This window comes from Aulonocara stuartgranti, assembly GCF_965226115.1.
Source record: "Aulonocara stuartgranti genome assembly, chromosome: 7".
In the NCBI taxonomy this organism is placed as follows: Eukaryota; Metazoa; Chordata; class Actinopteri; order Cichliformes; family Cichlidae; genus Aulonocara; species Aulonocara stuartgranti.
In genome coordinates, this window is record NC_138945.1 from 53,852,501 (window position 1) to 53,869,834 (window position 17,334).

General features: G+C 41.7%; 1 protein-coding gene across 3 annotated transcripts in view; it reads right to left on the reverse strand.

The window, feature by feature from the left end:
- Nucleotides 1–17,334, reverse strand: part of reln (reelin) — a 138,469-nt gene that overhangs the window by 80,670 nt on the left and 40,465 nt on the right. For all 3 annotated transcript variants that reach the window (XM_082538977.1, XM_082538975.1, XM_082538974.1), the window contains exon 2: nt 1,870–1,977. Coding sequence is in view for 2 of the 3 variants with exons in the window: in XM_082538975.1 (XP_082395101.1) it covers nt 1,870–1,977 (108 nt within the window). In the remaining variant the exon portion in view is untranslated. The remainder of the gene's footprint in view (nt 1–1,869; nt 1,978–17,334) is intronic.

The window sequence follows — 17,334 nt, forward strand, 5'->3', positions numbered from 1 at the left end:
TCATTCTCCCTGTGCTATAGTTCATGCTAGTTGCTGGACTGATACATCTGCCAACCACATGTTCCCCCCAGCCAGCCAACACTTCACTTCAGCTGAACAGTTGGACTGTGTGTGTGCTCTTGAGTGAAAGTTGGTGGTATTTCTATTGAACGTGTGCATACGCATGTTGCAGTCCATTGTGTAACCGTGTCCCCCACGTGGCTTCATTCAGAGGGATTAGAGCCCCACCTTATCCTGCTCATAAACACTATGTTCATAAAACTCCCTGGTGGAGTTGCGTGACCCTCTTGCGCTCAAAGGCACATTTATATTTGTCACAACACTGGACATGAAGAGGCATCACACTGTATTATTGTTCCACTGCATTATCTTCAAAGCATTTTGGGAAAACGCTGGCTCTCTGTTAAGTCACCAAGTTTCCATGAGCTTATTAATAAAGGACGTTCTCTTTAGGAGAATGTCTTCAGCCCTTCCAACGCTGAGCAGCCTTCAACGGCTAAGTGGACCACCATGTTCTGCAAAGTTTCTATCACTCGATCATAAAAAAAATCCCAGTGTACCTCAAAAATGCGCAGAAAAATTAATCGAAGGGAAAATAAAACCATAAATCTATTAAATCGTCATTCAGAATCTCCTCTATGACAAGACTGCTTTTGCATGTGCCTGCTGCTCCATGGAGTCCTGAATCCCACAGTGGGAGGGGTGGCTGGAGAATTAGAGCAGAGAGACAAAGTGCAGAAAGCTCTTCAGCTGACGACCAAATGTCTAACTGGCACTGCGAAACCCAGACAGATTACACATGCTGTAACGGAAGACTTTGTAGACTTACTTAAACACACATCTTACAGAAAGTCACCGTTCCACAAGCTGCTGCCTATCAGGGTAGGCGTATCCTTAAAACTTTTCAAGTAATTAGAGTGAAGCTAAGGTGACGCAATCCGTGCTTGGATGCCTCCCCAGTAAACAGAGCTGCCAAGAGTGAAGAACTGCCCTGGCCAGAGTGAAGTCAAAGTCTGAAGAACAGTGGAGTTAGTCAGGATAAGGGAGCCCACTGCGCAGCAGTTCTGGGACACTAGCCCTGTTCTCTAAGGAGTTCTTTATAGCTGTTCCACTGCACCAAAAGAGCCCCCATCCGTGCACACAAGGGCTCCATCCGCAAATACTTCATCTGAGTCTACAAATCTTGGTTGTGTGTCCAAAAAAGAGTTGCACTTAATGCATTTCAGTTGCATGCTTACAGTGTAATTCGATTACAGTTGTCAAAAGTGTAAAGACTTATAAGTTTAGCTTTAATCTTTTAAGGATAAAGAGAGATTCAATTTGTATCATTAGAGCAGAGCATGCAGACAATGCAAAGGAAAGGCGGACAAAGAATAAGATAAGTTGTTTGCAAACTTCATCCAGTTTAATAGCAACATCTACCACCTAAACTGTTGCTATATTTGCATCTCTGGATAAAAAAAATTGTAAATCAGCCCGTCCACTGGGCCTTTACTCCAACATTTGGCAAGCTGGCCTGGTGATCACTTGTTATTTTAAGTTTAATCTTTTAGAAAGCTCTACATTTGCTGCTTTGCTCTTCATATCTATCTCATATTCAGTTTTTTTTTTGTTCTCTCAAACATCAATGAAAACCCATCTGGCCGAACCCTTGATCACATCATCCTGACTCCTCATCCATCACGACCTGTCATAACCGGAGAAGGGAAGTGGCCTTATGCTGAGTCTGGGAATGGATGTGGATCACTGAGCTGGATCGTAATACTCTGTGGTCCCAGCAGACACTTCTCGGGGTATCTGAGGGTTTGCTAGTACTAAAAAGCATAATAAAAAAAAGCAGCTTGTATTGGCAAAAGAAACAAGACTCACCAAAGCCAAAAGCAGCTGGAGCAGGAATGGGAGCCGACTGGACTGGTGTTGAGGTGTAGAGGCCAGTCACCAGGAGACCATCGAAGGATACACTGGTGGAGATGGTTACTGAAGAGAGAGAGAAAAAAGGAACATGCTTACTGCTGGTGAAGCTGAGAGTTACTCCCAGAAACATTTTAAATATAATGCATCCAGCTGTTATTTGTTTCACCACCCCTGTATTAACACCTCAAATGAATACAGGAAGATGAACTGTGAACGCCGATTAGGTGTCAGAGATCGCAATTACTAAGTTGCATTTACGCTTCATTTGCAGGCTAAGCAGATAATTAGCAGGCGTGATGTACGTGTGTGGACAGGATGTTTGGAAGTATGTAGAGCAGCTCACTAACGTCCTGCTGCTAATCACATCAGGTGTTAGCACATGGAAAGGTAAACTGGCCATTAAATGGGATGCCAACAAGACCAAACACCCTGCAGGAGGAGAGGAGAGTGCATGGAGGTGTTAAAGCAAAATCTAGAAGGTCACTTGCACACATATATATATATTCAGACAGAAGTAGAAGCATTATTAAAACATGTGCTAAACCAGGGTATGAGTTACTTTAAAGGTTGCTGAACCAGAAAACAGCAGAATATCCCCACCTCACCTTTTACAGAGAAAAATGGTGGCAGAATGTAATCTACCTCATCCTCAACAAATCACAGTGCTTTAATCAAAGCCTGTCGTATTGACAACCATATTAGAACAGACTGATGAGCTAATTGGCTGTAACCCTGATAGCTTTGCTAAGCCTTTATTCTTCCCAGCCCACCACAAACAGCCACAGATCAGAAAACTCCCGGGAGTGTGTTATCCAGCTGAACACATCTACAGCTCAGTGTATCCCGCAGCACGTTAACTATTGATCCACCCGGTAAACAAGGGCCCTGAGTGATGGGACCACAGAGTCAGCTGCATCACTGGAGGAAGAGGGCTCAGTCACTGGACTGTTTCCAGCCAGACAGAGCAGAGTACAAGGAACAGCCCGTGGCTCAAAGGAGGAACACACACACCCCACCAAAAAAAAAAAAAAAAAAAAACAGAAGACAAAACCATTTTACACATCAGGGAATAAAATCCTTTGCGGCTGAGAAAGATGAAGGCATTGTTGTTTCCTGACCCTGGAATCCCCCTGCTTATGGAGGAAAACTGAATGGGAAAATGAGGCGACACCCACAGCGAGACTGTGTTTTAGTAAGAATAGCAGCATGTCAGTTGGGTCTCAGGGTGTTCATTCTTCTGGGTTTGGTGTGTTACACTGTGGAATTCTGGGCAGAGCTGACTCCTGTGTGGCCCCGTCTGCCTGCCTGGCTGTCTGACTGGGCGACTCCATTAACATGTCCTCGCACAAGACGCTTGTGCGTGTGTCTCTGAATGTGTGTGTTCGCCGCATGTCTGTGTATGTCGGACGTGTTACACCCTGTCTTAGGAGCAGAGTTCAGTCCATCTCTTCCCTCCCTTTCTCTCCTCCATAGCAAACCCTCAATAATTCATCCCACAACACTCCTTACTGTATCCGGACGTTTCCTCCTTTGTTTTTCTGTCGTAACTTTTGCACAGGGATCCAGCACTCCACAAGGAGTATATACAGGGTTTACTAATAGTATACACACTGTACATACAACTTCTCTCTGCTCCATTACAGTATAAAACAGTCGGTTTTGTACTTTTTTATGTTGCTCTGATGATTTCTCTGAGAAACATCCACTCAAGTAACAGGATCTAAAGCTCATTTCAAGGACTTCCACTTTTTTTTCCAGCTGCTGGCATCTCCTCACAGATAGGCTTTTAGTTCCAGTTCTGTGACACACTGTTTCTCAACTTGTCGCAATTTAAATGTAATGAGTGAGCCTAATTTGGGTTGAAAGGGTTAATGTTATGAAAGGCCTATTTTAAAGCAAACCATGCAGGTAACTAAGTATTTTGTCATGGTCCCCTTGGTCTGCTTTTTGAGTCGCTTTACACTTTTTTAAATTTAGTTTGTTTTTCTAGTGCTTGAGGTTTTTAATTATCGTTAACTTGAGTTTTTGTTTCCTGTTTTGATTTCTTTATTATTCCAGCATACAGTGAGTCTTTGTTCTTGTTACTGTAGACAGCGTGTTTTGGTTCATGTTCTGTTTTTTATTCGTTGTAGTTATTTTAGTCGCCTCAGCTTTTCTTTCTCTGTTCCTTCTGTCTCATCTTTCTGTTACTGTTTCTGTGGCTGTTATTAAGATCTAGTGTCAGTCTTATCTCTGTGTGTAGCGTCTCGTCTCTGGATTACTTCCTGTTTTACTTTGACGGTTAGTTATCCTTCATGTCCTGTGTTAGTTCCACTTCCTGTCTTCCCCCCCCCCTTTGTTTTCAGCTGTGTCTCGCTCTCCACCTGTCTCAGTCCTCCATGTATATACACAGTTGTGTCTTACCTTTTGTCCCTTTTTGAAGTAACATATTTTCCAGAGGCTCTCTCTAATCCCAGCCCCAATTATTACTTTTGGACTTCTGTTTGTTTCTCTATGGTTTTGTAATTTGGGACTTAATAAAAGGTTTGTTGTTCTTGTTATCTAACTCTTGGTGCCTAAACATAACCAAATACTTTTTGCTGTCTAAACCTAATCAGAGAGTAAAAGCAAAAGTTAAAAAAATAAAAAGAGCGATAGACTGAAAACAAAACTAATTAGAGAGTGGAGGAAAAAACAAAGTGCAAAACAGACAGCTCACAAACCAGACACAAACCACCGTCTCCAGTGATTTAATTCACTGCCAATTCGCCAACCTCCAAATGAGGATTTTACCGCCCTATAAAGAAGGAAAATTACGTCTCAGCGTCCGCTGAAGCCATCGGACTGCACAGCTCTGCAACCCCAGCCGCATCTGATGGAAAGACTGTGATGCCCTGGGATGAGAACGCGCTCAAAATGATTGCGTTATTGACACTTCCTACATAGCAGTTCATATTATTAATTGTGTATGGAAGAGTAATTTTTTTATAGTCCCTGTCATCCACTCCACTTTGCAAACTTCTACAGCACAGTGTAAACAAGATATAAAAACACCAGTTACGCTTTATTTCTATTTCACACTTGATGACTGAGTGGTTTTTTCATGGTATCGAGATTTTGTTTATTTGTCTTGACCACATATCTGCATGAATGTGTATGTGTAGATACTGGTTTGTTTGTTTTATATGTCAGAAATAAATGTTATCATGGTCGCAAATATTAACCAGTCAAAAGGGAGAGCTGTCTGCAGTCCCTCCTGGTCAATATAAAAAGCCTTACACTTAAAATATAGACGATTGCTTTTTTTAAAATTTAATATTAGAAATGCTTGGTTGTCCACAAAAAGAAAAAGAAATAGCTGGCTCTAATAACACTCTGTGAGCAACAAGTAATTTCCTTTTGCTTGTCTGCTCTGAGCACTGCCAAATTCTATCAGCATGTACAGCGTGTACACGAAGCTGTATTTTGAGAAAGATACATATTTTGCTTGGCAACAGAAGCATTATCATATTCGCTCCATGTTGCTCAGTGCACCTCTAACACATCCCTATCTGCAGAATGCAAAGAAAAGGTCTTTCTTATTAAAAAAACAGAAAGAAAGAAAGCAAAAAGCAGTTATCATGTTCATACTATGCATAAATGTCCTCCTCATTTGTGCTATTTTTCTATCCCTCCACGAATACATTACCCATTCAACAAATCCGTTCCACTGTGTGGTTAAGACATGTTATCAGTCTTTACATTATGCAGTATTGATCCAAGGCCATGGCATGAAGCAGTATTTAATGGAGTAATGACTGAGTTTAATGGACTAAGTTGGACCAGGCTCAGTACGCACAAAACGCTCATTTCTGCACTTCCATTGACCTGCATCACCAAGGTTACGCACACTCCATTACTCTCCACAGACAACTTTACATGTGCTGCACAAATACAGCAAACAAAAGACTTTTTTCCCCCTGCCTTCATTGTGCCGTTTCTCTCTTTAGCCGCGCTTTACACCTTTCCTACAGCTTCACTCCCATTGAGGAATCGCTGTAAAAGAAAAATCCTCTTCCCTGCACTTTCCCCATCAACTCCTTTCTCATGCATTTTCTGCTCCCTCGCAGCAGTGTACCTCTGTTTGATGTAGAGCATGGGGTGGGGGAGAAAGAGTGGAGAGGAGGAAAAACAAGAACAGGGGTGAAGAAGGATGGAGAAAGAAGGGGTACTGGAGTGGCCCGTGGAGAGCAGCACTACCTGATCAATACAAATCCAGGATCTAAATTATTTAGAAAGGCCTCTAACAACCTTCTCTCACTCGCCTGTGGAATGCATCAGACAGATGAGCCAATCAGATCAGATCAGATCAGATCCAATCACCTGTGGGGCTGCTTCACTCACGAGCACACACACAGACACGCACACAGATCTAAAGGGAGGCCTTTGATGGTAGCCTTAACATTCTTGTCCATACTTCATTTCTGAGCAATGTTCACTTGGCCGAGGGGGATGAGAAGCCATGAGGCGGGCAAAAGAGGTGAAATTAATACCAACAGTCTCATTCAACACGTAGGCAGGTTCTGTGTTTTTGGGTATGTATTTTTCCATGTGCATTGTTTCCTCACATATGAACAAACCGAGTGTCAGGCTAGTGCTGTTCATGCAAACTTCTATATTGAACTTTAGGCTTTTTCCTGTAGTAAGGACTAATCTTTGGTTTACATGTCAAGTGCACACTTAAAAAAAAGAACAATACGTGTGTGTTAACTCTGTATTTGCTGTATCAATTTTGACTGCTAGCTTAGTAAATGGGGATAGGTCAGTAGATCTTTAGCATGCTTTAGCATGTGTCTGAGCAGTTTCTGCTGTGTGCATGTCCTCGCTCAATCCCGTGCAGGATACAGGAAAACCCTGCCTTAATGTTTTCTTTCGCTAAACCTTTGCTATTTAATGCTTTACAACAAGTTGGTATTTTACAGCATGTGGGCCGGCCGCTACTTGTTTTTTAGTGCTTCTGTTCTTAATTAAATTTTGGTTATGTGATTCTTGTTGTGTTTAGGAAGGAAGAAGAAGGTTTCTACAGACAAATGAGCTACTAAACATTAACAAGGCCTGCATACGTTGGTGAACCTTCATGTTTCAAATTTCAAGAGGCACACGCTAGGTCCAAGTGTCATGCCTGCAAGTGCTCTTGACTTAGATCTTGCAAAATCCTCATTACACTGTATGCATAGCACTCATACCCACATACAGATTCTCATATTTTATACTGGAACACACCACAGAGCACATCTCTTGGCCCTAAGCCAGTATGTAATATTGATGGTGCGATGTGGTATGCCTCATTATAGACACACACAACCGTGCTACCGCTCAACTATTGATGGGCCCAGGGCTTTCTTCACTTCCTGGGATCCACCAGGAGTAATGTTAGGGCACGAAGTATCAGAGCACCACACAACGCAACAAAATACACATCCTTTGCTGACAAGTCTCTCAGAGATCAAGTAGGCACACACACACACACACACACACACACACACACACACACACACACACACACACACACACACACACACACACACACACACACACAGAGAGAGAGAGAAAACACAAAGTGATGACTAAGTGGTAATGTTAAACTAATCTTCTGTGACAATCTACTTTGCAAAAATATGTTCACGAAAAACTGCGAGTACATAAAAGAAAAGCCTACTTTTCATTTAAATGTATGCATGTGCTAAACACTACACTACTTGTTCTGTCTGAGCAAATCTTGGTTTGAATTTGTATGATTAATTTTTCAGCTAGGATTCTCGATGAGTTCTTGTAGCCAGCTGCTAACCAAGAACAACAGGGCTGCATTATCATATCGCCTGAGTGCATTACGCTCTCCTGAATCCTATAAAAGCATTCTCAACATGGGAACAACAAGGCACTGGAAGAAGACAGTGAATAGGTATTTACATTTTACAAGATACTACAGTATGGTTTTACACTAGTCCCAGAGGTGTGCTATTGCCTTTAGACATGACTGTAACGGTGCTAGACAAAGAACCTGTTTTTTTCCCCTATATATAGTACAAACAGTGAGAGGAGAGCCATGAATGATAGAAGGTTTGGCCAATTCCTTGAGAAAAAAATGGGTGTATTAAGCTGTCAAACACAAACCAAATGCTCATGTTGGAAATTCCAAACTAATGTGAATGGATCACTGTATGCTGGGTCAGCAATTACAACAGGGTCCAGAAAAATAGCACCCAGTGGCATTTTAAAAGCCATGGTAATGTCTCCTTATGGTGCAGCAAAGCATAATCGGTACTGTACTTGGCAACATGTGGCATGAGCTCATTCTTAGAAATAAAGAAAAAAAAAAGCATGGGAAGGGATTAAACTAGAGCTGGACAGGAAGTCCTGGAGGTCTCAAAGAAGACCTGACTTACATCACGGACAAGTGTGTTTGCATTGAAGTGGCTATGTGGTTGGCATGGCCTGAACAGCTCCTTTCTGCTCTTTGTGTACAGACACACCCACCAGTCTTTAGCCTCACCCAATTTCACTTCACTTGCACAAGTCTCAAATAAACCTATTGAAAATACCTAAAATGGAAAGAAATGACTTTAGAAGGAGGTTCTGACAAAATCTGATACAGCTGCTCCCTTTTATGCCAGGGGCTGAAAGTACAGCTTAAAGAAGCAAGAGTCTGAAAAAGTCATTTTAGCAAGACATCAGAGTACAGACAGTGCAAGAGAATATATTATCAATGAAATTCCCTCCATCCCAGGAGGATGCCCTTTTTGTTTCCAAATGGATGGAGGTTTTCCTGGCAACGATCTGGATAAAGATAGCCGACCATCTGACCCATATCCCACTGGCAGACACACACGTGCCCCAGAGAGGACCAGGAAATGGAGGCCAGATCACAGGGAAGCTATAGTTCCATCTGTTTCCATGGCCATGCCAGTGTCGGGGTGCCACTTCACTCTGAGCTTCCTGAAATGGTTCAAACTGTCAGTCACCTGACCGTGACACCATGAAGGATAGGTTGCTGTTACCAATGACAATGAAGAAAGCAAAGATTGGAGCTTTAAATGGACAGCGTGTTCGTGGCCATCTGAATTACCCAAGTCTAAGTCTCTCCTTACAGCTTCAGAAGATTGTGTGGGAAGTGTGTTTCTGCACATATATGTGTCATGTGGCGTTCGAGTCAGGTTTTAGAGGCATCATTCCATTGCGTAACCTTCTGGCACCACCCTGGCCTGCTGGCACCGCCATCTGCTGCTGTGAAACACTAGATCACAGACGACCTATCAGCCACAGAGCTTCTACAGGTCTGCTTAACTACAACATGTATAACCTTTTCTGCAAAAAGGCTCAGAGAAAGCAGTTTTTCCTCTTGGGAGCAGGATACGTGTCCTTTCATGATCACTGCCAGAGATAACAGCCAATTTCTGTTCTCGATCCAGTTTCTTCTATTGAGGTTCTACTCTGTTTACCAAAGAGGGGAGCTGAAGCCTTTACTGCCCGCCTAACTTGGCTTCACCCCTGCAACAGCCGTGGAGAAAAAACAGGAGCGAAGAGGCAGTTCTGTCACAAGCATCCTGTTCCTCACACATAATCTGCCTCACAATCACACTTCATTGTGCAGCTCTCATACAATGCATACAATGTTCACTGTGAAAACATGAGCAGGTGTGTACGGGATCCACCAAAAGGATCCTCGGTAAATTATTTTACAATAATCGAAGGTTTTCACATTGTAATATTTATGTTTCTACTTTAGGGGCTTTTCCTTTGTTAAGTACCACTTCCACCATCTGTAAGTGTTTTATGTCCTTTTTATTCGTGGTGCTAAAATGCTTACACTGGACTTAGAAGGAATACACAACCCCAGTGGGAAGGCATGTCCACCAATCAGCGAGGCAAAATAAGTCATGACAGAAGAGACTTCATAGCTTAGACAACTCAAAGGCTGTTCTCTTTACCTGAGATTAGCTTTGATAGCACATCATCTCTCTGAGCTTTTAACATTATTCATTATTTCATTGTACAGAGGCCTCAAACTGCACGCAGATCCCGTATCATTACCCAGCTCTGCTTTGAGACTCATAATTGGTTTTGATAGGTTGCACTTCTGTTACCTGGTCTTCATCTTGTTAAGAAATTTTCATATGATGAGAAGCATGAGATAAGAAAGTGATTGTATGTACAAGGGGAAAAAAATGCAAGAAATAGCCTAATACAACTGTAACCTAAAGCAGCAGGCAAGTGTTATATAAATATAACTGCTAAAACAAAATCCAAAACATTCGCCATGAAGGGAATGTTGTTCAGCGTCAGATGCATAATTGGTGGTTGCTATAAAGGGTTATATTGTAATCGGGTTCAAGAACACCATGATTCTTTCCCTCTGTAGCGTGGTGGCTGCCAGGACTGGAGAGTGAGCTGTCCTTATGATCAACACCATGTGTTCTGTAGACAGAAAAAAGCTTCAGCTATCCAGGCCTGACAAGCAAAGCGTCTTCCGTCACTTGTCAAAGCCATCCTGAACATGCAAACGTGACATGAAAAGCCAAGGTGATCAAAATGCTAATCATGAAACTGACAAAATATAATCACATTAATGTTGGTAAAATGTTACAGAGGGAAGCTGCGACTGCATATGCCTTCCAGAGAGAAAATCCAAGGAATGCAGGAAAACATTAAAAGCTGAGTTAGCCTGAAAAGTTGGGTAAAACCCAAACCACAACTTCTTGCATATTGCTGAGACACACAACACACACTGACAAATCTGTACTGTAATATAATCCAAACTTGACTCTAAACTCATCAAAAAGACACCTGATCGTACAGTAATCTGCTTTCACAGCAACATACAAACAAATAGTAACCACAGACAAAAACACAGACCAAATCCAGACACTGGACATGCACAGCACTGTTGCATAACTCCCTTTCCATCTCACCTGCTCCACTGGGAGCTACCCTATAGGAAAAAAGGAAGGAGACAATGAGGGCCAAGCTGTGAACTGTTAGGCATAACGTCAATGACAGTTTTGATGTCCCAGTCAGGGACACCAGGTTGCTTTGTTTAACCCTTGTATGGTGTTCGGGTCTGTGAGACCCGTTTTCAGTTTTTTTCAAAAGAAAAATTAAACAATTAATTATTTTATTTCAACCTGAAATTCATTGGCTTTGGCTTATTTTCTGTGAAGAACATAAATCCGAACAAATTTTCAATGGCCTCATACTGTACCTCCCCCCACACATTTACATTACATACAAGGTGTTCGGGTCCACTGGACCCAGGTCTAATAAAAGTGTTGAAAGTGTAGGTCCTGTGTTCCCACACTCTGTCTTCCTCCTTTCTGGTGCTGCTGATAGTGTTTTCTTCCCCTCCTGCTCCCGCACAAAGTTGCAACATTGTTGAAAATTCAACTATCAACACCGTCTGCTCTTACACCTCACACATTTTACCCTCTTTCTTGAGGGATCCAAATTTTATTTTCTCATACCCTGTCCCACACTGGCAAATTAGGTGCATAAATATTATAAATAAGACTTTGCCAGTGTGGTTCTTTATCACAACTGAACAAGATGGCAAAAGATGGCGAGGGCCATCCAATTGATTTTGGAAGAGAGAGGGGCTTTTTATAACATTTTATAAAAAAGAAAAAAAAGAAAAAAGAGAAGCACATTAATTCATAAATGTGATCTAACAAAGGTAAAGGGAAAAAATTAACCATGTTTGCTGTTCATATGGTTTGTAATTGGGATGAAGTAAACATCTGTTGAGTAATTTAACATAAAATTGTTTGATAGTGTTAATTTGGAAAGCCAAAACTCTAGCGGGTCCACCAGACCAATGAACACTGGCTGAGTAATAAAGATATGAACACCACACAAGGGTTAAAAGTTGTTTATCATATTTCCACAACTGGTTTATCTCCCACAAGGAGTGTAAACTAAACTGTTTCACAACTGAGTCATCTGTGCCAGGAAGGCATCTGTCAAAGCAAGGCCTTGAGACTTTAGCCCAACGTAGAGCAGGGATTTAGATGGGCATTTAAAATGACAGAGACTAAAACTAATGACTGAAACATTTATCTGTTTTGTTTGGCCTACCAAACTACAACTTTTTTTGACATGCCAGGAAAAAAAAGTAAAAATTATGAAGCACAAACTTTGTACTCTGTCCAGTCAATCAACCAACCAATGGTTGAAACACCAAACACCAAACCTCACATCAAATGAAAGTTAAAGCATTTCAAAGGCTCTAAAATTTCCTACAGGCCTGCATATCCAAAACACTTCTGTCTTGCATCAATGCATCAATATAAGTGACAAGGTGGTAAATCCAAAGTAAGACAACAGAATTTGTAATGTATGTGTGTTTTGCACTCTTTGGTGTGAAGATGCTTAGATTTGGAAATCAGTATCTCAATCTTCATCATTAAGTGGAATCAATTACAAATGAAGAGAAAGAAAAAAAATACTTTCCTGGGTAATAATTTCCTGGGTTCAGTACAGATAGCGCTATAAACAATGTATGTGTCAGGACTATTGGAACAGTTGAGACACATTTTTTCTAAACACAGAGTCTATGTGGCTTCTAAACCCCAAAACACGTTGCGCCAAAAATTAGTCCACCCCAAGGATCGGGTCTGATTTATACATCGGGGAAACCAAACAACCTCTGGCAAAGTGGATGGCACAACACAGAAGAACCACCTCGTCAGGCCAGGACTCTGCAATCTATTTACACCTACAGGCCAGTGGACACTCTTTCAAGGATGAGGATGTACACATCCTGGACAGGGAGGAACGCTGGTTTGAGCGAGGAGTCAAGGAGGCCATTTACGTGAAAAGGGAAAGACCATCTCTGAATCGAGGAGGGGGCCTAATGGGAACATATTTTGCAATCTTACAATGCTGTGATTGCAGCCATTCCCCAACTCTCTGTGAATGGTACTCATGGCCATTGATCAGTGGTCTTTGATCAGTGGTTGTTGATCAATGGTCATGAGAATTTGCATATTAATGATCAAGGAACTGACCTCACAGCCCATTGTTCCTTCAGTGGGCTGGTTTCAGTCATTGTACAAATGTACTGTTTATAAGGTTGTTGAAACCTGTAGTCGGCTGAGACTGAAGAAAACGCTACATCCAGATGAACAGAATCAACCTTTTGGGATGTACGCAAAGAGTCAGGTAGTGAAAAGTTTTATTTGAGAGATAGTGTGCTGTTGGAGACACACAACACAGACTTCACTTCACTTTCAAGGAGACAAATAGACAAAACCTTATAAACGCCAGTGTCTTGGAGCCGTCATGTTTTATTAAAATGAAATCACACTGCTTATATTGAATTATTTCCAACTGAGATGAAATAGCCTAAAAAGTGAATATTTTCATATTGTTTGTGAAAAAAAAAATCTTTTTGAATAAAATCCTGCTGTTTAGTGTTTCCCTGAATTTATATCCTCATATTTCCAACATTACATATTCCAGACTCACTAAGGCTTATGAGATGAAAGAGAATAAGTAACACCAGGTGCACCTGCCCTCGTCTTAGCCATCCTCATGGGCTGACACATCAAACTGCAGTTTTTAATCAGGCTATGAACGTGGACTTTTGAACAGTTTGAGCCTCATCAACAGAAAAAAACCACAATGTGCCCACTTCATGTTGAACTTCAGCTGTTATGACTTCCAAAAAGCAGGTCAGCTCTCTGTCCATGCAAAATTCATGGCTTTTAAAACTCAGAGTTTTTACACAATACAGTTATGTCTTCTAGGGAAAGCTCTTGACACAGAGTGATGGAAAGTAACAATGGGATATTTTATTAACCAAGGCCAGGATAAAAAATTATGTATTTTTATGTTTTTAATCTGATGCACAGAATTCGTCTACAATGGCTCTTTTTTTCCCACCTGTGCCTGTAATACACTAACCTAGCTTTTAATGCCTACTGCCCAGGAACATCTGGACATGGCTTTCTGAAAACACAGCTGTTCTGCTACTACTGCTACTGTACTACTACTGGATGCATGTGCACACAGGAGCTCAAAAACAGTATGTATACATCTGTGCTCCGATATGTGCACACAGGAGTAACTCACACACATGCTTAGTGTATTCTCGGCTAACAGCAGTCCCGACCATATTCCTACTATCACAGATTTAATAGCGCTAATACGAATAATGGAACTGTCATTTCACAGAGGTTCACTTTTCATCCCAGCTCTGTCACTACATCTTAGCGTCTTTTCCACACCCACTTTTCCTACGCCTTTCTGCTTACACAACATTTTCCTCTATTAATAACACTTGTTCTATGTATATACTTGGGAGATTGTGTTTATTTTTTAACTGTGAGTTATTTTGTAGATTATGCTTCTTTTATTCAGAACAGCAGTACATTACATAACCATATGCTTCGTCAACACGTCGGCTTATCCGTGATTTTTTTTATGGATCAAAACAGTTAAAACAGTTCATCAGATTTATAATGACTTTAACAGTCATCAAAAAGTGTCCTCTGAACCTACAGGTCTCTTCCTGAAAATATACAAGTGCACACAGCCAAAAGACAACATGATAGCTGTTATTCATCTGGCGAATATGAATTCCAATTGTCAAAGTCTTTCAAGAACTCAAAGACTTCCTGGCAGCTGGAAAGGAAGTGCCACGCTATTTTGCTCTCAGCTCCCTGCTCTTTCTTGGCGTGAAAGTTACAAATTATGGCCAGCTAAGTGAAAAAGTACTGACATCAGTCAAAGTCTGACACGCCTCTGTAGCTTTTGGGTATGAATGCTTGGTGGAAGGAGAGTGGCACGCTGGTGGGGAAGGGGCTTGCATAGAGCAGAGGGGATGATTGATTTCTAATTAACAAGCTGGTTGCCATAATGAAAGACTAGATGGTCTCTACTGGCAGCGGATCAATGGGGAGTGCTTCCTGTGACATCCAGTCTTAATCACACCAGCACAGCTTGCTAAGAACGCACTTATTGCTGAAAATTAATGCTTTCATACTCTCACCATCTCCCCTTTCTCATCCCCACCTCTTTTCTGTCTTAACTTCCACCTCAGACCTCTGCTTTCACTTGATAACAGGGATCACTCAATTACTATCGCTCTGCATGTGACAGTGACGTGCAAATAAGCTAATGTGTTGAGTCATTGACAAATGCGATGTCTGTGTTCAGACAAAGTGGAATGTGCTAAGCTGGTGCAATAGGTATCTGGTGTGTTTGCAACCATAAGTATTTCGGTTAAATACGGTATTATGAAAACAAGTCTAATATTCCAGTCTGCAGTAATTTAAAAGTGACAGTATGGCTCTGTTTCTGGACCTCCCTGCCCTTCCACACGGAAAGCTGGAGAGCAGTAGAGACACCGAGAACAGAACACAGGATCATGGACTAATAAACACTAATGAATGATTAAAATGACACTTTTTAAGTCAGATACAGCACGAAGGAAGGAGCTCTGCTAGGGGTGGGCTGCAAAGTGGCTTGCAGATACACAGCAAGTTCAAGCAGCTTAAAACAGCTTAGATAAAATGCTCTACATGAATTTTGCATACAAAAGTATTACCTGAACTACCAGCTCATGTGGACTGACACTGAGATCAGCTGGTCTGATTTTTGGGCCCTCCAAATAAAAAACACTATGCCACATTTCTGAGTCATGTCTTCTTTCCCTGTGGCTCCAAATCACCCCCAGCTAGCTACGATCCACTGAATGAGAGTCAGGAAAACAAGTATTTCCCTGGGATTTATTCTAACTAACACGTTATTTAAGTTAAACCTATTATGATTATTCCACTGAGTGAACACATACGATGTAAAAAAATAAATGTAATCTCGAGAAGGAGCTGTGGCTTCGGGAATGCTAAAGTTGTGTTTACCGCGAGTTCACACTTTCACTTTATTTATTTTTTTAAATGAAAAATACAAGGGTGAGAGAAACTGTGTCTTTTTATTGGATATTGTCAGTCTCCCTCGAGTGCAGCAAGTCTGGAAGGTAAGGTCTCACTTAATCTTTAGTTTAGACCTCTATCATTCTTGATTTCAGTTCCCGGTTCTCCCTGACAGGCAAGATACAATCAAACACCTGATCCACAGGGGTGTACGACACAGCTCAACTGGGTATTCCTTGGCAAAAAGAGACCTTGTTTTATCTTTTGAAAAAAATATGTCACTGGCTCATTGATATTCCATGTTTTACGGGCTTCTTATCTACTTGGACAGATTTTAAAGACATTCTTTTCTTAAGACTTCTTGAGTAAGTAATGACTAAAAGTGATCTTGGATTTCAGAAATGTAGCTGATGAACCACCAAAAGCAAAAATAGATGTTTGTTGTTGGGGTCCACAGGAAAAAGCTCTGAGGAAGTTTAAATTTTCCTGAGTCAGAACTCACACATGGCGTAATGGAGGCTGGAGGTTTGAGGTTGCATATTTGGGAACAGCGGGGAAATGGGAAGCATTTTCAAGGACGGAATATGTGCTTTTCGATGTGCCGATCTGTAATCTGTTTCTGCCAGCCTTCTGTGTTTTTCTGGGCAGAGTGGGATAGTCGTTTGAAGGAGGCTGATGCTGAATGGGTGGGGGGGAAGGGGCCAGGGCTGGGACTAATCCGCCTGTGCCACACGGCGTGTGCCCAGCACCCAGCCAGTTGCACCAAGCCGCCTCCTCTGTAGTGGGCCCATTGGAGCGCTACAAGTCCCTCTGAATGCTATCAGCACAGACGACACACTGCCCCCCAAGCAGGGATTACAGTTTTCTCAATGAAGCTGCCAGGAGGAGGGTCTAGAGCAAAAAGAGAAGTAGAAGAAAGAGGCGGAGGTGCACAGTGCTCCATCAGCAGCCTCCTTTCTCTTAAAGGAAGAGGCCATTGGCAAAACTGAGAGCAGTTGGTAAAGGATCCCAAGAGAACAACAGAAGGATTCATCACTTTTCTCATCCAGTTTTGAGCCACTTTGTACCCCTTGATGAGAATCACCAACACTGTTGTGAGGCAAAGTGGTAAGGGGGAGTTTGAATAGACACAGAGAACTCTTAATGCCACGTGTAGCCCTGTTATCTGAGACTTGAGAAGGAAATAACTTTGTAAATATATTTACAACCACATGTTAGTTGAAAGTGAACATCAAAGAGGCAGAGGAAAAGGGAAAACTGGAGTGTGCAATTATAAAATAATACAAATAATTTGAATAGACTGCAGAAGGGTGTGTCACTCATGTTTTCTATTAAAACAACTTGAGCAGTAAATACAATGCGGTTGATACTCTCCCTCCCTCAGGGTTTCGAGTATTTTGGCTATTTGAGTTGACGCTCTGTTTCTCATTATACTTTATCATAGAAACTGATACATGCAGCTGCCCCAGGAAGTATTTACGCAATTGAACTTCACTTCTAAGACACGAGATAATTGCATTCGACGACAACATGT